Source organism: Lagenorhynchus albirostris, chromosome 2 (genome assembly GCF_949774975.1).
Source record: "Lagenorhynchus albirostris chromosome 2, mLagAlb1.1, whole genome shotgun sequence".
Classification (NCBI taxonomy): Eukaryota; Metazoa; Chordata; class Mammalia; order Artiodactyla; family Delphinidae; genus Lagenorhynchus; species Lagenorhynchus albirostris.
In genome coordinates this window covers 1,475,706-1,493,280 of record NC_083096.1, presented here as the reverse complement: position 1 = coordinate 1,493,280, position 17,575 = coordinate 1,475,706, and the positions used below count along the sequence as shown (strand labels likewise).

General features: G+C 62.7%; 2 protein-coding genes across 3 annotated transcripts in view; both read right to left on the bottom strand.

Moving 5' to 3' along the window:
• CACNA1S (calcium voltage-gated channel subunit alpha1 S) overlaps positions 1-15,501 on the bottom strand; it is a 60,443-nt gene extending 44,942 nt beyond the window's left edge. For both annotated transcript variants that reach the window (XM_060126491.1, XM_060126500.1), the window contains exons 1-3: positions 15,190-15,501; positions 13,524-13,629; positions 1,329-1,468 (exon numbers count right to left, since the gene is read on the bottom strand). In XM_060126491.1, coding sequence (XP_059982474.1) covers positions 1,329-1,468; positions 13,524-13,629; positions 15,190-15,341 — 398 coding nt within the window. In that variant the 5' untranslated portion in view covers positions 15,342-15,501. The remainder of the gene's footprint in view (positions 1-1,328; positions 1,469-13,523; positions 13,630-15,189) is intronic.
• Positions 15,502-16,132: 631 nt separating this feature from the next.
• On the bottom strand, positions 16,133-17,334 carry ASCL5 (achaete-scute family bHLH transcription factor 5). The gene has a single exon (XM_060142007.1). It carries the CDS (start codon positions 17,332-17,334, stop codon positions 16,792-16,794), a length of 543 nt encoding a protein of 180 aa, XP_059997990.1. The 3' UTR covers positions 16,133-16,791.
• Between the last annotated feature and the right edge of the window lie 241 nt (positions 17,335-17,575).

Here is a 17,575-nt window from a genome sequence, read left to right as displayed (position 1 = left end):
ATTTTTAGTGAGTGGAAGGGCAGCCTAGTGGTTAAGGGCAGGCTCTGGGGCAAGAGTGCCTTGGTTTAAATCCCGGCACCGCCACTGGCTGGCCGTGTGACTTCGGGTGGGTTGCTTGACTTCTCTGCGCCTTACCTTCCTTAAATGGAGAAAATAAGAGGATTGTTGGGAGCATCAAACGAGATGGTCCATGTAAAGCACAGAGTAAGTGTATGACAAACGCTGCTGTTATAATTAGGTTGTGGCTACCAAATCGTATGTCATGGGCTCAACCACGCCCCCCCCCACTCCAAATTCATACGTTCAAGTCCTAACTTGTGGGGCCTCAGAATGTGGCAGTATTTGGAGATAGGACCTTTAACGCGGTGATTCAGTGAAAACGAGGCTGTTCAGGCGGGCCCTAACTCAGCCTCCCATCCTGGCCCTTGGAAGAAGAGGGAACTTGGGCACACACCAAGGGTGCGTGTGGATGGAGGAAAGACCACGTGGGGACACAGCGAGAAGGCGGCCGTCAGCAAGCCAAGGAGGGAGGCCTCAGGAGAATGCAGACCTGGCCACACCTTGATCTTGGACTTCCAGCCTCTAGAACAGTCAGAAGATACATTTTTGTGGTCTCAGCCCCCAGTCTGTGGCATCTTGTTACAGCAGCCCAAGCAGGCTCATACGGGTTATTAAACATCTGTTCTCATGGACCCAAATAACAGGTGCTCAGCACAGGCCCATGGAATAAATGAATAGATGATAGTAAAGCATGAGAAGTTTATGAACGTCCAGAAACTGCTGGGCACTGGAGCCACTCACACGGTTCCAGTTTTGTGTGAAGAGAATAAGGAGGGCTTCCCTGGTGGCGCCGTGGTTAAGAATCCACCTGCCAATGCAGGAGACGCGGGTTCGAGCCCTGGTCCTGGAAGATCCCACAGCCGCGGAGCACCTAAGCCCATGCGCCACAACTACTGAGCCTGTGCTCTAGAGCCCGCGAGCCACAACTACTGAAGCCTGTGCGCCTAGAGTCCGTGCTCCACAACAAGAGAAGCCACCGTGATGAGAAGCCTCTGCACCTCGACAAAGAGCAGTCCCCGCTCGCCGCAACTAGAGAAAGGCCGCGCGCAGCAACAGAGACCCAACCGCAGCCAAAAATAAATAAATAAATAAACTTATTTTTTAAAGAGAGAGAGAAAATAAGGAGACTGGCGGTGCCTGGCTGGGGAGGGTGTGAGCCATGGGCGCCCCCCCCCTCCGTCCCCGGCCCACACCCCTGCACTGCTGCACCTGCCTCTGGGCCCTTGGGCAGCCGGCTGAGCCCAACCGCACCCCCGGGCCTCACTCACCCCAGGAAGACGATGATAAAGTCCAGCACGTTCCAGCCGCTGCGCAGGTAGGCGTCCTGGTGGAACAGGAAGCCGTAGGCAATGATCTTCATGGCGGCCTCAATGGAGAAGACGATGAGGAAGAAGTACTCCAGCTTCTCCTGCAGGGCGAGGCAGTCACACCACGGCTCCCCTACCTCTGCACCCTGTTCCGCCGCTCTGCGGCCCGGTCCACGGCGTCCCGCGCCGCCAGCTCCCTCCCTCCCTCCCCCCTCCCCCCGCGGGTGGTCCCTCCCCAGGGGGCCTCTGCTATGTTGTGTTCCTCCTCCCACTTTGTCTTCTTAGCTGATCCCTAGCTGGAAATGCCACATATATTTCCGTCTGGTTCATTTCCTATCTTACGCACTACAGTATAAACTGCATGAGGTGTGGGGGTTTTTGTTATTTTTTTTTTAATGACTTCACTTCTCAGGCCTAGAACTGGACGAATGAATGAACGGTCAGGGCAGCCCCCAGAGGGAAGGCCCCCAGATGGCTCTTGTTTGGGCGGCTTTCTCCTCCCTCGTCCCGACGGCTCACAGTAGGAGGTGGGGGACAGTCCTCGGGACTCCAGCTGGGCCTCCCGGCTGCTCAAGGTCTTACCTCTCATGTACTTTTCGGTAACCCCCGGCCCGCCCCAGCTGCCCACACCTGCTGCGGCCTGCAGGCAGCCACTTAAAGGGCACAAGCACCGATGCGCCAGGCGGGTGTCGGGGGTCCCTGTGCCTGGACGAGGCCCCACAGCTCGGAGGCCAAGGGCTTCGGCTTAGTGCCCCCTGCAGAAGGCCTTGCCCGCTCCCCCAGACCCTCCCCTGTAGGCCGGCTCTCTCAGCCTCCCATCCTGGCCCGGTCACCCTGCCCCGTCCTCTGGGCCCAGGAGAGAGCTATTTCCGGAGAAGCAGGTCACTCTGTCAGAGCTCCAGGCTGACGCCGCTGTCCTTGCAGCCATCCCAGCCAGGCTGGTGGCTTCTGAGAGCTCTGCACACGCGCCCCCACCAGCGAGCCGCCCCCCAAGCCCGCCCCGCCCCGGACCGGGCTGCAGCCCTGCAGGACCACAGGAGCACATAGAAAGAACTGGACCACCGTCCTCTGGACCTCACAACCCAAGCCCATGTCACCGTCAGTCACCCACACCCACCACTGGGCCAGCACACTACAGAGCCATCACTGTATTGGGGCCACCCCACTACTGACCTGGAAGAGAATTTAACTTCCGAGTGGGTAGATGTGGAAAGCAAGGGAAGAGGGCGCCAATGGCTCGTTACTATGGATCTGTTCCCAGAACCCTCCCAACTTGGTATTCAGAGCATTTTCCTGAAAGCAAGGTCTCCCTTTGTATGTTGAGGGGGAAACTGAGGCATATATGGGCTAGGCCTGCTTTCCTTAACCTGGACCCTAGTCCCTTCCACCCATTTGTAATTCCAAAGCTTTCTCCTTCCTCCGGAAAACAGTAAGGCAGGGTTAGAATGCAAAGCAACACCGATCAATTCAAGGGCCTGTGTAGGGCCACCGGTGGGAATTGGGGCAATCGCTCCGCGGAGAGGTCCTGCCAAGGGCGTCCGGGCGGCCCCTGCCAGGGGGTGGGTGCAGCACGGCCACGGCAGGGCTGAGGGGGGCGGGGGTCCATTCCCCCGCAGGGCAGGCTGCCCGGGAGGCAGATGCAGCATCAGGAGAGAGGCAGGAGGCGCAGAGTGAAGTGGAGTCAGTGTGTAAATGCCCAAGTGGCTGCCACCCCAGGGGCAAGGCAGAAGTGGGCTTGAGGGGAGGGAAAACAGGGCCCAAAATAGCTGCTGTGCTCACAGGCCGGGCGGCCGGCCATGTACCCGGAGGGCTGCCTGCACCTGCCCCTGCCTGTCCGGCTGCTGCCTGGCTCCCAGGGGGCTTGTCGAGGGCCCTGGGGTCCCGCAGGTTCCGCGGCCCGATAGCTCCCCCCGGCCCGACCCTGGAGCTCCTGGAATTAGAGCACACTGCGTGGGAGCCCTGCGTACGCACACCCCCAGCCCCCGCCCTAGGAGAGGCAGGGGGACGTGTTCCTTCCTGTGTCACAGAAACTGCCACGGATGTCACCTTGGGTGGCCCCCGAGCCCCTCTGACCTGGGCTCTTTCCCTGGCTGCCGCGGGCGGCGCTGGCTGTCTGTCCGAGATCCACGTCCTCAGCCTTCCCAGCCCCCCACCTCCCATCCCCGCTTCCTTAGGCTCCCCACTCCAGCGGGCAGAGAGGAGCAGGGGGTTTCGAGCATAGCGGTTCTCCCGGCAGCTCTGTTTCCCTGGGTGAGTTCCTAAGCCTCCGTGAACCTCAGTTTCCTCGTCTGTAAAACAGAGATGACGATTGCTCCCTGCCTGAATCAGCGGAGGACAGGAGACCGTCGTGTGGGAGCCTCCGCCTCGCCGGGCCCCTCCCGACGCTCAGGGGGTGACAGCCTTTCCGCACCGCGTGCTCTGGTTCTCGCAGAGCTGTGGTCTGAGGTCTTGTCTGGGGGCGGCTCACGGGCCTGGGCTCCGTCCGGCCCACCTCTAACCCAACCAGACACTCCCTGCCCCAGAGCCTGCTCCTCCGAGGGGTCTCTGTCTTGTCCAATGGCCCTGAGTTGCCCAGTGGGGACACCCGGGGTCTTTCCGGACCCCTCCCGTTGCTCTGCCCTGGGTACCTCCACCCACCCAGCCCAGGCCTTTCTGCACCCTAACATTTGCTGGATCCACCTGCACTCCGCACCGGCCGGCCTGTCCCCCAAACTCGCACAGCCTGTGTCCCCACGCCTCCCCGCCTGCACGACCCCCTGACAGCCCCCGTGTGATGTCCAGGCCCCGGCTCTCCCGCTGCCCCGGTCACGGCGCCCCTGTCCACAGCGGCCCCTCTGCCTGTGTCCCCAGGTCCGTCACCCAGCCGACCTGTCATCTGCCCAGATCCCTCTGAGCCCCCAGGATGAGCTCCCCCTGTGTGGCCCGCAGTCCCCGTACCACTGTGCTGCTCTCCACCACCCTCTGCCAAACTGCAGACCCCCGAGACCACGAGCGGGGGCCCCAAGAGCGGGGATGTCCCTGGTTTCTCTGCCACAGGACGGAAGAGGTGACATTCCCTCAACGGCAATGGGAGCTGGGTGGGGGCCAGGGGCACCCGCGGGCAGCTTCCCTGAGTCTCTGATGGTGGTGGCTAAGGTGGGGCTGGTGGCGGGACTCCCCCAGCCCACCAGGCATCATTGCCCATCACCCTGGGCACGGCTCCCCTCCCACCCCCAAAGACCTCTGGGGCTCAGGGCTTTCACCCTTGCCATTCCCTCTGCCTAGAAGGTCCTTCCCAGACAGCCCCACGGCTGCTGTCTTCTTTCCTTAGGACCCCAACCCCAAAGTTGCCAGAGGCCCTCCGGACCCCTCCTCCCCTCCCCCAGCTGTCTTCTTCCCCTGCTTGGGTTCTTTGTCAGCAGCTGTCACTGCTTGCCGTGCTGTTTCTCTCCTTCCTTTGACTGTCCCCCCCGACCTGAATGTACAGTCTAGAGCCTTTGCTGTGTCACCGGCATCTAGAACCACGCCGGCCACGTGGGTGTCTGATGTGTCAGTGTCCCTGGCGCTGACCCACTGTCGTCACCCTGGGATGAGCGACGTAGAGGCTCTGAGAAGCAGCATTTGGGAGCCATCAGAGCGACGTGCCACACCCTCCAAGCACGTGGGTGCGTCACAGACCAACGTGGGCTGTGAGTCCCACACGGCACAGGCTGTGACACGGTCCCGCGTGGGAGGACGGCTGGTCAGCCCACGGCTGGATGAGATTTAACAGCGACAAAGTGGGCTTTCCTCACAGATTGGCTGTGGAGCTCTGCTCTGGGGCACACAGTACTGCCTGGCGCACAGTAGGTGCTCCGGAAGCGTTTGTTGAATGAATACACAACGGAAAATTTAACCTCTGCCGCCACATGCCTCCAAAGCAGGTGTGGCCTCACGATCTCTATTCCCGAGAAGGGATGCTAGACCCCGGGCTCTGGCTCCAGAGCAGGGAAGACGTTCCTGCACCGGCCCCCCCGCCCCCCCGCCCTCGAGGGAGGACCATAAACCTGTCTGTCTCTGAGGCGAGGACTCCGATACCAGCTCCCTAGAAGGAAGGACCTTAACTACCAAACGTCCCTCCACAAACAGGCCTCTCACTGGGCCCCTGGGGCCACGCTTGGCCGGAGGTGGACCTGGAACGTGACCCTGACCCACAGGCCTTGCACCTGCTTCTGGGGGCGCTGGAGCCAGACCCTCCCAAAGTCCTGGGCTGGAAACAGCAGGGCTCAGGCTGCATCCGCCCCGCTCACTGCCTCTATTTTCGGGCTGAGTCCTCTCTCTCCAAGGGTCAGCCACCCTGGCCCGACGGCTCACCCGCCCTGGCAGGCCCCGGGCTCTGTGGGGAGGGGGTGGCAGTGGGCTGGCCTCAGTCTCCCTGTCTGACTGCAGAGGGGCCGCACTCCTGCCCCGGGCACTGGGGCTTGCCCGACAGCTGGCCTGGACCCCAGCCTCCCCGCCCCCCGCAGCCCCTTGGAGGGCTCTGGGATCTGCAGGGTCCACAGAAAGACCCTAACAGGCTGGTCGGGGCAGGGCTGCAGAGAAGCCACGGGTAGCTGTGGTCACAGGTCCTGGGAAGGCGGCCGGCCCATCCCAGGGCTGAGGCTCCTTCCTCAGGGTCAAGGCACTGTGACCTGTTAGGACACAAATCTTACCGCGGGGCGAGGGGAGTGGCATTCCACTCTATCTGTTAACTCTTTAAGGCACGTCTGCTTCAATGAGCCAAAGTGGGTTTGTTTGAGGGTCGGGGAGCTGGTGCCTGTAGGGGGGTGGCCCGTGGTGGTCCCCAGAGCCAGCGCTCGGGGCAGGCTGGTGGGCACGGCTGCCACGAGATGCTTTTGCCAGTCAGGGACCGCTTCCCTCCTGGCGTCATCCCCTGTCTCGCCCCTTAGGCAGATGCTGGGCCCTGTGCCTCGGGAGAGGTTTGGAGGCAGGTCCCGGATGGTGGTTTGCTGAGGCCCGACCCTGGTGTGGGAGGCATGGTGGAGGCGTCTCCCCAGCAAAACAGAGACTCACCCCAGGGTTTGGAGGTTCAAGGGTAGATCGACCTCGGGCCTGCTTCCCCACAGCACCCTGAAGATGTGGCTGGGTCTGGGAGAGGGGCCCTGAGGACCCCTGAGAAAGCAGGGTACGGGCTTGCCAAGGCCTCCTGCTTCCTGAACGTGGAGACAGCGAACGGCGGCCTGGGGAACCGTATGGCCAGAACAACACGGCCTCGGCCCGGCTGGGCGAGGCCCTACAGCCCCTGCTTCTTGGTGCTGCCTGAGACCCGGGGCTGGGGCCGCAGGATGACCAGAGAACAGCCCTGACTGAAGAGGGATGTGGGCGTAGGACCCAAACAAAGTTGGTTTCTAGGAATAAAGATGGTACTTCTTGGGCACCCCAGTGGTGGGTTGAGCTTCACCCCTGCTCTGCTGCTTTTCCTACGTGCAGCTGAGGGAGGTGGGGCTTGGAGGGCAGTGGGGCTCCAGCCCACCTGCCCCGACTCGGCCAACAGCGTCTCGGGGAAGCCGGCCTGGCGTCCTGTGACCGCACCGCCCGCAGGTGTCCCGGGCCCTGGCATCTGTCTGCATGACCACCTGAGCCTCCAGGTCTGGAAAATGACCTGTTGGAGTGAGGGAAGTGGCTATATTTATCCCAGTGAACTCTCACCCAAAAGGGCGCGGTCTGAGCGGGCTTCTCCACCACCCTGCCTTCCCCCTGTCTTCCCGCATGGAGACCAGCTCCCATGGGTCCGGGAGGGTCAGGCGTGTGGGACAGTCCAGAAAAGGGAGCCAGCGGAGCTGAGGGTCAACAGAGGAGGAGCCTCTTCGCCTGGGGCGGGGTGGTGATGGCGGAGGAGGGAAAGCGGGGAGCCCACCTGGGAGAGGGTGGGAGGTGGTACTGTCTTGGGTAATCGTGGTGACAACAGCTCTGGGTCATTAAGCTTGTGTGCCAGGCCCTGTTCTAGCCACACACACACACAGTTCATCCTCACAGGGACCCTGAAGGGGAGCACTCTTACCCCCATTTAACAGATGAGGAAACTGAACCACAGAGAGGTTAAGTAATTTCTCCAGGATCGCTGAGGGGCAGGGCCATAATGTGAATCCAGGGTCCGTGGCCTCAACCACGCCGTGCTAGGAGGGGGAGAAAGGGCACCCAGGGACCCCTGGAGGGGCTCATCGGAGCCTGTCCCTCGCCCCCCAGGCCTGGGCTCGGAGGGGCTTGGCTGTGGGCTAGGAGTACTGTGAGGGCAGAGAGGGGACAGAACGGCCACCTACTCCGCCTTCCCCATGTGCCTGCCAGACACTCGTCACCACGACGGTCCTGGGGGGACTCTGAGTCCCCTCGGTGGGAGAGGGCAGGCTCCGAGCGGGGCCTAAAAGCCAGGCTCTCCTGTCATTTTGCCAGAAGCTTGTCCGGTGGCCCCGGCTTGGACGCCTGCAAGTCCAGGGTCTCTGACGGGCCAGGCCAGAACTGGGGTCCTTCCGAGGGGAGGTGGAGTGGGCTGTGGCCTCAGCAGACACATTCCAGACCCTAAAAAAAGACAGCGCCCTGGATGCCAGAGGCTTAGCCAGCAGCAACCGGAGCCCCAGGAATGTGCAGGGGCTGCGGTCTGAGGGCAGGCGGCCTTGGGAGGGAGGGAGGGAGGGAGGCCCCGGAGGAGAGACAGGCCCATCCAGTCCCGCCGCCGGCCTCCCCGCGCCTGCAGCACCGAGGCTAGCGTGACCGTGCTACCAAAAATCGTTTAGAACTCGGAAATCAGGCACCGCGTCCTTGTTGGAACCTTTGCTCACAGGTCCGGCCGGGGAGTCTTTCGTTGTCTAGGGCGGGTTTCTCAGCCTCAGCACTCCCCGCATTTGGGGTGGACAGCCCTTTGTTGGCAGGCGCGGGGCTGTCCTGTGAGTTGCAGGGGGGGGCGTGTAGCAGCATCCAGGCCTCTGCCCTCTAGACGTTAGCGGAGCTCAGGACACAGGCTCCTCCCCAAGCTCCAGGCGCCGCCCAACGCCCCTCCCTGAAAACCACTGACCCGGGGGCTGTACCTTTGCTTGAGTCTCAGGATTCTGCCCAGGAGAAGCACAAATGGTTTCTGCCTGATAGAAACCGGCATCCCACGGCCACACTTCCATGGCCCTGTAGCTAGCCCAGTGTGCCACCCGGCAGGCAATCCTAGCCTATCACTTTTTCTCCGATAGCATGGATTCCTGTTTCTCAAATTCTCTTTGAGCCAACTCTACCCCCCCTCCTTGTTCCGTTACCCGTTGAATTAACCTCTGACATGCGTTCCTTCTATATTTTAATCAGTTTTTACTTTTAGTTTGTGGGCGGAGTGATAGATCGTTTCTAGCCTGTCCCCAGAACTGGTAACTCTGATCACGGCTCTTGTTTTTCCACGTGGGTCCCCTCAGGCTGGCCCAGGCTGGAATGGAGACCCTCCCAAAGGTTTCCTTTAATTGATTCAGTCAGGGAGTCCCCCAGGAGCAGGGCTCCTTCTGGCCTCAGGGAGCAGGGAGCCCTTCGAGGGGCAGAGCTGGACCTGCAGGGTCCTGGTCTGGTGCTGGTCTCAGCCTTCACCTCCCTGCCCTTCCTTCGCTGGCCCTGGGGCAGCTCAGGGTCTATTCCATCCTCCTGCTTCCCTGACCCACGGTGCCCCTTTGTGACCGGAGTCCCCAGCCTCCACCCGGCTGGCAGAACCCTGGGACAGCCGTGTTAGCCACTGGCCCTGCAGGCCTAAAGCAGCCTGCTCTCTGGGGCAAGGAGGGGTGGGGCTGGATCTCAGCATCTGTCCTGGCCTGGACGGGCAGCACCTCCACAGTGGGGAGAAAGTGGGGTCTCACGCAGGGAGGGGCCGGGGCCTGCTGTCCTGGGACCCGGCCCCCGCAGGCCACTCCCCAGGGAAGCAGAGACCCCTCTCCTCCTGTGTCCCCTTCTGATGTCCAGGGAGCCACGCCCAATGCCCCACCGAGGGTACAGGTCTGCCCGCGGCGTCCACTGGGCATGCGCTGTGCCTCAGTTTATTCCTCTGTAAAAGTGAGAAATATAATAGTGCTGCCTTGTGAGGCCGTGGTGGGCACTCAGGGGGACAATGCACTGAGAGCCGTCAGAGCAGCGCCTGGCGTGGGGCAGGTGCCCGACAGCCGAGGATGAAGATGATGATGGCGATGATGACGATGGTGATGATTGGCTAGAGGATGGGGCTGGGGGCGGGGTCAGGAAAGCCGTTCAGAGGACTTGGATGTTGGAAGGAGAGGAGAAGGGTTAAAGAGATTGGGGACAGATGGTGGATTGGGTGAAGAAGAATTTTTTTGTCTGAAATAATCCTTTGGTCATAGCTGCTAGGGATTATACCCTTTGACTCTGGAACAACCTGGGGTCTCTGTGACCAGGGGCTTTGTGGCTGGGGAGCCCACGCTGAGGCACTGTGCCCCCCGCATAATAAAGATTCCTTGTGTCGTTAGACAACGTGGCACAATTTATAAGGGCTTGACTCATCCAGAACCTTCTCTGAACTTTACGGTGTTATCCCCATTTTACAAGTGAGGGAACTGAGGGCACAGAGAAGTTAAGTAACTTGCCCAAGATCACACAGCTGCAGCTCCAGAGCCCATCGTCTGAACCACCGTCAGCTTCTCCAGCCCGGCTGGTGCAGTTTTCAGCCTCAGTGAGAGCTGGGGCAGGGGGCGGGGGGAGAAGGAGGAAAAAGCTCCCGGAGGGGCCCCCTGCCTCCCGGGGGAGATTGTTCCCAGGACAGGTGTCGAGGCTTCCCTCCCATGAGCGAGGGCGCCAGCTGCCTGGAGTCTGCACGCCAGGCCCCTGTGGGAAGCCTTTCTTGCCCCCTGACCTTTCCCCCTTCACCCCAGCTAGTCTGCAGTCACCAGACGTGAGGGAGCTTCTGTCGCCCAGTGCTCAGACCTGCAAATCTCCGTGCTGGGCGGACGCAGGCCTCTGCACCTGCACCGTCGGGGGTTGACCTCGCCGTCGCCCTCCCCCAGTCCAGCCTGCTCCTCCCCCAGGAACGCCTGTCTCGGAAAGCGACACCACCATCTGCTCCGTCACCCTCTCTGAAACCCGAGTGTCACCCTCGCCTTCTTCCTCCCCTCCCCCATGCTGTGTCCCCACGCCCATCAGGCCCCGAGTCCACAGATCCCCCGTCCTGAATCTCCCACTTCTCCATCTTCACCGTCACCTGGGCCTCAGCTCCACTGGACACCACTTTCCCTGCTTCCGCCCCCCCCGCACCCCGTTCTACCTGATGGCCTGAGAGATGTTCCAAATGCCAGCCCGTCTCTCCACCTCGTGCCTCCAGCCCTTTGCCCACGTGCCCCCTCACCCAGAGCGCTCCTCCTGCGGGGCTGCCACAGCCTCTCCTCCATGCCCCACACTCATGTGGGATCTGCTCCAGGACTGGCCGGCCCAGCGCAAGAGGCAAGCGCGCGGCGCTTGTTCACAACCTGTGCCGCTAAAGGTGCGGAAATGCCTTCCTTCCACGCTCCCTTTGTCAGCCTATCATGGTGGGGTTTATGGCCTATTTAGTGTTTTGAGGAGGGTGCAGACCCTCCCAGGCACCTCCTCTCCGTGACCCAGCGCACATGCCGCCACCAGCCATGCCCTGGCCCTTCACACGGGCCCAGTGCCTCCACCCAAGGTGGACAGGCCTCCCCCAAGGAGACTCAGAGCACCGGGGGGGAGGAGGGCCAGAAGCCGGACCCTGCAGGGCCCTCTCTGAATGGGCCATGGTGCTGTCAGCCCAGGCTGGGGACAGCCACCTCCATGGCTGTCCTGACACACCGAAGGGCACGTGTGCCAACCCTGACGCTCCCGGGACCACGCCCAGGCTCTGCCAGGTGGCCTCCCAGGGGACTGAGCTGAGAGTCTGCTCTCAGAGACAGGGGAGGGGTGGAAAGTGACAGAGGCAGGACCACGAGTGAGCCACGGCCCTGTGCCCCATCCCCGTTGAACTTCACTTACAAAACATGGACTCAAAGATGAAATTATCAGATGTTTCGATGCCATGACCCCAGAGCATCACCCCCTGAGCCCTCCCGAGTGCAGGTCACACCCCGTGAAGCCGGCCCTGCCCTCCAGGCTCAGGTCAGACATGCCATCCGTCTCACTCAGGTTCTCCTCCCGGACAACGTCTAAGTGCACCCAGACCTTGCATGTTTACCATCTCATTTTAACTGCTTGTTTGATTGATTGGATAAATTAATCTCTGTCAAGATGGGAATTATGTCTGTTTGGTTCACAAGTAGGTCCCCTGTACGTGCCAGGGATGTAACAGGCACATGACAAATATCTGTTAAATAAGAAAGTTAGCGCAGAGTGGGTCCTTGGGCCTCCCTTCTCCCAACCACGGTTCTGTTGGATGACTGGGGGGGTCCCAGACCTTCCTCAGATTCCTACAAAGTGGCCAATAGGGCGACGAAGAGAGGAAGCCCCCATCTCCCTCCCTCCTGCTCTAACTGCCCTCCCTTCCCTCTTGCTGGCTTTTGTGGAGATCAGCATATAACTACAAGAAGAAGCGGGGAGGCCTCAGCTAGGAGCTGGCTGTGTGACCTTGAGTATCACCCGCCCTCTCTGGGCTTCACAACAAAGGGTCCCTCACCGATGAGCAACGACCCACCCAGCTCTGACCTTTGACGTGATGGTCGTTACTTTGGGAAGGTTTCCGGTCCGGTTCTGCCGGAACTCAACAGAGAACTCATCACCCTGTCTCTACGAACCCTAGAACTTACCCAAGACTCCATCACTCAGCCCACAGGCCAAAGGCAAGCACACAGCACCGTGTGAACTTTTTAGGGTAGCCGTTTTGTTTCAAGATGGCAGGCGACATACCCGCTAAAGTCTGATTCTGCACCTTCAAGGAGGGTGGAGTTTCTTTCCAAAATAGTCAATTTCTTAAGGAGTTGAAATGGAACCGAGGCCCCCTGATATGAAGTCCTAAAGGGTGAAGTGGATGCAGGCCCCCCCTGGATTCCAGAGCAGAGACAAGGGACCGGCCTCAGGGGGCCCAGCCTCCGAGGAGCACCGCCCCCGCCTGCCTCACCGCAGGGCCTGCCTGCTCCGGCTCCCACTCTCCGAGCTTTTCCGCTTATAGCCAAGCACACACTTAGAATCCCAGCTTCTCCCCAGCTCAAGATAGATTCCTATGGAAACCAGCGCAAAGCAGAGGCAGAAACAGATGCCATCCTTCCAGGCCCTGGACGCATGCGTGACAGTTCTCCTTCCGCCCACCCCGCAGAGTTAGTGCAGGAAAAGCGCGCTGAAAGGGCGTGTCCGTCGGCCTGTCCCCTCAGGGGCCTGGTAAATGCCCAACACCTCCAGGGGCTTCCCCAGGGACCCTCCTACCGTCACCACACTGGTGGCACAGCTATCCAGGCCGGGTCTGAAAGTCAGAGCCCCGCGTCTGAGACCCTGGGAGAAGACGCGTGCATGGGGGTGACCCCCTGAGCCTCAGTTTCCTTGTCTTATACTGGGTCTAATAACGTTACTGACTTCATGGGGGCAGTTACAGGAAGTGATTAGCACAGAACCTGGCATCCGATAAGCACTTAATAAACACCGAGCATTTTATTGTGATCTAGCTCTTGGGTAAGTCCGTCTTTTACCCCCCCCAAGCCTCAGTTTTCTCATCCGTAAACAGAGTGAGCTGGGGAGGAGCCAGGACAGCCTGGCTCTGGAAAGCCCCTTCCAGCCGCGGCCTTTTCTGGCCTGTGGACTTGTCACTGGTGCCGGCGTGAGGAGAGTGTGGCTCTAACACATGTGCTCTCTCGCCGTCAGGCCATCCCGGAAAGGCAAGCCCCACAGAAGCACGGTCCCTCCGGGTTACAACCAGGGAAGGGAACTCGGCATTCAGCCCCCATCGCTGGCCCTACAAAGCCTCAGTTTCCACATCTGTCAGATGAGCCTAGTTTAGGGGCCACGGGGAGGAGGACGTGGCTTACTGGCGCAAGGAGCTCAGCACAGCGCCCCGGCACAGTACTGATATCATGGAACCCAGCCCGGCCAGGTTTCCCTGCAAAGCTCTGAGCCCCTCAGCCAGTCCTGCAGGTGGTGGGGACGTGGGGTCTGTATCCTTGGGGGCTGCAGCTCCAGTATCATCTAGCAGCGCGCAGCCTGGGCAGCAGGCCGGCAGGAGGAAGGGAAGACCGCTCTTACCAGGCCGAGGTTCAGAGCGCTGCTGTCGTCCTCCGGCATGGGCAGGTAGGCGGCCAGGGCCACACAGTTGGCAAAGATGGTGAGTAAGATGATGGTCTCGAAGGGTCTGGTGCAGGGTTAAGGAGAGCCCTCGAGTGAGGCGTGGGATTCGTGGGATTAAGGGGAAGGGCGCACTGGGGGTCTGTCTGGACTGACTACAAGGCCAGGCTGATGGGCCCACGTTGCCCTCCTGCAGGGCACAGACGGGGCCAGGCTCCTGTGGGGCACCCGCCTCCCTCTCCTCCAACAGGGAGCGTCCACTGAGACGCTTTGGGACCACGAGGCTCTGGCTCCTGGCTGGGGGCTACTCAGCCTCAAGGCCCGGGGAGTCTTAAGCCCCCGTCTCAGTACCCATCCCCCCAACCCCCCAGCTCCACCGACCACGGCTCTCCCCGCTCCGCGGAGCCTCGGCCAGACACGCCGTGGCGTCCTTGCAGAATCAGCAAGGGAGGCTGGGGCTGCTGCGGCCTGGGCTAAGCACCCCCGGGAAGCGGGCCGGGAGGGATGAAACCTGGACTCTGCAGCCTGAGGAGGGGACGGTAACCGACGGTAACCGACGGCATCCGTGGCCCCAGGGCCATGCACCCACCCACACAGGCCCTGCCAGCCATTTTCCGGAGGGCACTCCCACCAGGCTCCCTGGATTTGCTGGTGAGTAGCACAGCCTCCGGGGAGGCTGACCGTTACAGGGCGGCTGTGGAGGGCACTGAGGGGGAGAAGCGGGGAGGCCCGAGCTCTTCGTGTGTGGTTGGGGGATGCCCTGTACAGATGGCTAGAGGGAGACCCCACGCCCTTCCCAGCCACCCTCCTCTGCCGTTTGAAGAGAGGCGGCCTCGGGGCAGAGGACTGGAGAGGGGACAGGATGCAGGCGAGAGACACGGGTGGGGAAGTCTGCCCCCGACCCCCAGTCAGGAGGGCACGAGGCTCCTGGGTGCCGCGTAGGGGCAGGGCTGACTCCTACCCAGACCTTCCAGCTCCGCCTGGGTTCTCCTTGTCCCTGCGGCTCCCTTACTCTCCTTTCTTCTAGGGAACAGCTGGTGGGAGCCTGGTCTTCCAAAACCCTTCAGAAGTATTTCAAATATGCCCGAGCAGCTCACTCAGCCCCCACTTGACAGTGGCCTCCCCCCTCTGCATCTCCTTCCTCTCTGCCCCAAATAAGCTGGAAATTTTCATCGTTCTTCCTCGCAGAGCTAATGCCAACGTAGAAGGGGGCTCATGTCCCTGTGCCCACGTGGTGCCTCCCACCCAGGCCTGCTGTCGCAGCAGAGCTCGGTGCAGGCCCATCTCTCCTCCCCGCCCTGCCCGCTGTCGCCTCCCCCCACCCCAGCCCTGTCCCATAACCCAGGGAGGCTGAGAGGAGCCCTCGACGCTGGGGACTGGGGATTTGGGCGCGCCTTCCAGCACCTTCCAGAGCCACTACAGAGGCACTCAGGCTGCCTGAGGACCTGGGCCTCAGCCCCGGGGGCCCCTGCTCCTCGGTTGAGGGCTTCCTTCGCAAAGGCTCCCTGCTCCACCGCCAGGCCCCGGTCTCCGGCCCCCCAAGCCCGTGATCTGTGAGCCCCGCTCCTCGCCTCCCCTGACACACACACACACACACCCCGTGCAGCCCCTTGGCCCTGAAGGCTACCTCCATTCCACGATGCTGATGCAGGCCCTCCTCACAGGGTTCTGGAGAGTCAAGCAGAACAAGGCCCGCGGCGGCCTGGGCAGGACCTCGGGAACCGGCTTCTTGGGCTGCTTCTTCCTCAGGCCCTCATCCTGGGGCAAGGACGGCTCCATGGCTCCCGGAGCCTCAGCCTCTCCTGCTCTCCACCCGCTGCCCTCTCCTCCCCGAGTCCCCAGTGCCCCTGCCTTGGGGACTGGGCGGCTGAGCCCCTGGGCGAGCCTGCCCTGCTGAGCCAGCCGGGGCGGGCCGGGGATCGCTCTCCCTGCTCCCAGCGAGTAAAATTAGCCTCCACGGGCTCTCTGCTGCCCAGCCGAGCTCCCGCGGCCAGGCAGCTGTCATTCCTCCCCAGTCCAGCCAGTGACAGCCCAGTATGTCCCCAGGGAGGCTGGGGGTGGGGCTGGGGGCTCACACATGGGTCTGGGCTGGGGCAGAGGGAGACAGGATGGAAGGCTCGAGGCTGGGGCGACGGAGAGCTCACGAAGTGCTATGAAGCCTCAGGCTTCAGACTAGCCCCTTGGTGTCAACGTTCAACCCACCCCTCCCCGCAGGCCCAGGACACTGTCCAGAAAGGGTGCTGGGTGGTCCAGCTCCGTAGGAGTCCACAGCCCTCCCTCACATGTCTACCTGCAGCCGTCAGGCCAAGCTCCTCCACCCTATGCCCCGTGGGGGGGGCTCCTGGCTGTGCCCACCTTCCTCCCCGCCCCCCCCCCAGCCTGTCCCTAGCTGTGCAAGGGGCGGTGTCTATCTCTGGGACTCTGTGCCCTCCCCACACTGCCCCTGGCATGTACTAAGCTCTCTGTAAATGTTAGTTGAATGCATGAGCTAACAGAACACCCCACACAAGTGCTTGAGTGGGAAGGAGACAGGGGCGCCAGGGAAGGGAAGGCGGACAACCACCCGGGAATCACAAAACCCAACGTCTTTATTTAGCCCCGTCGTGCAAACACAGCGCCGGTACACCCATGCGGTCCCCATGCCCACAGAGTACAGTCTGAGGGGGGAACACGCAGTCCTCACCCACCCCAGGGGCGGGGGGAGGGGGGAAGGAAAGGCCCACACTGGGGCGTGGGGTGGGTAAGGCCCTCCATTAAGGAAGCCGGAGGGCACCACCAACGCACACACTCCGCCGCCTCCTGGGCTGAGTGCACGCTGAATCTGGCCTGCGCCTCTCCCTCTGGGCTCCTCTGGGGGGCGGGGGGTGGGGGAGGTGACAAGCAAGTCCTCGAAGCGGACGCTGGCATCTGAGGCCATCTCGTGGAGAGCAGGGGCGTGGCGTGCGGACCAGAGCAGACTCGCCTCCTGGGCTGCGCCCGTGGCCACGGAGGGCGGAGCAGGACCTCCACGACCGGGGCACCTCCGACCTTCCCTGCGCGGGGCTGAGGCCCAGTCGGAGCCCGACCCGGGGGTGGCCGGCATGGACGGGGCGCGCGCCCTCGCCGCCCCCCGACAGCCGCTCTGGCCTCTCTCGTGCCCCCGCTGGAAGGGACGGGGCCGTGGTGGCGCTGGCGGAGGGAGGGTGCCGCGGACGCTTGAGCACCCCGACCCCGGGCGGCCTCAGCCCGGTCAGTGGCTGCAGTCCTCCGACTCGAAGAAGGGCGAGGAAGAGCAGCACGACGGCTCGGACGAGTCGGGCGCCAGTGGGGCGCGGCCGCGGGGCTCGCGGTGCCCAGGGCCGTCGGGGGCGACGCGCAGCAGTTCCTGCAGGTGCTTGATGTAGCGGATGGCGGCGCGCAGGGTCTCCACCTTGCTGAGCCGCTTCTCGGCCAGGGCGCCAGGCAGGTGGCCGCGGAGGCGCGCGTAGCCCTCGTTGACGCAGCGGACGCGCTGGCGCTCGCGCTCGTTGCGCTTCTGGAGGAAGGCGGGCTCGAAGGGGTAGTGGCAGGCGCCCAGGGCGCCCGGGAAGGGCACGCCGGGGAACGCGGCCGCGTAGGCGTCGCAGTAGGGCGGTCGGGCGGCGCCCGGGTACAGCAGGAAGGGCACGGCGCCCAGAGGCTCGGCGCGGGCCGGGGTCGCCGGTCGGGGAGGGGGCCCGATGCCCAGCGGCAGGCAACCGGGGGGCGCCGCGGGCCGGCGGGCCGCCAGCGCCCGGCAGAAGTCGTCGTTCATGGTGCCGCGCGGAGCCGGACCCGGAGCGTGCCCCGAATCGCCCCGACTCGGGGTCTGCGCGCCCTGCCCTCGGAGCGAGTCACATCGCCAGCCGCGGCTCCGGGCGGCCGGACTGGTCAGGGCTTCTTTTCGCTCTGGGAGCAGGCTCCGAGGTCCCCCTAAGACGAGCCATCGCGGCGGACCATGAGGCCTCTGCAGAGGCTCCGCGGGCACGTCTCAGAGCAGCCGGCAGAGATGTGGG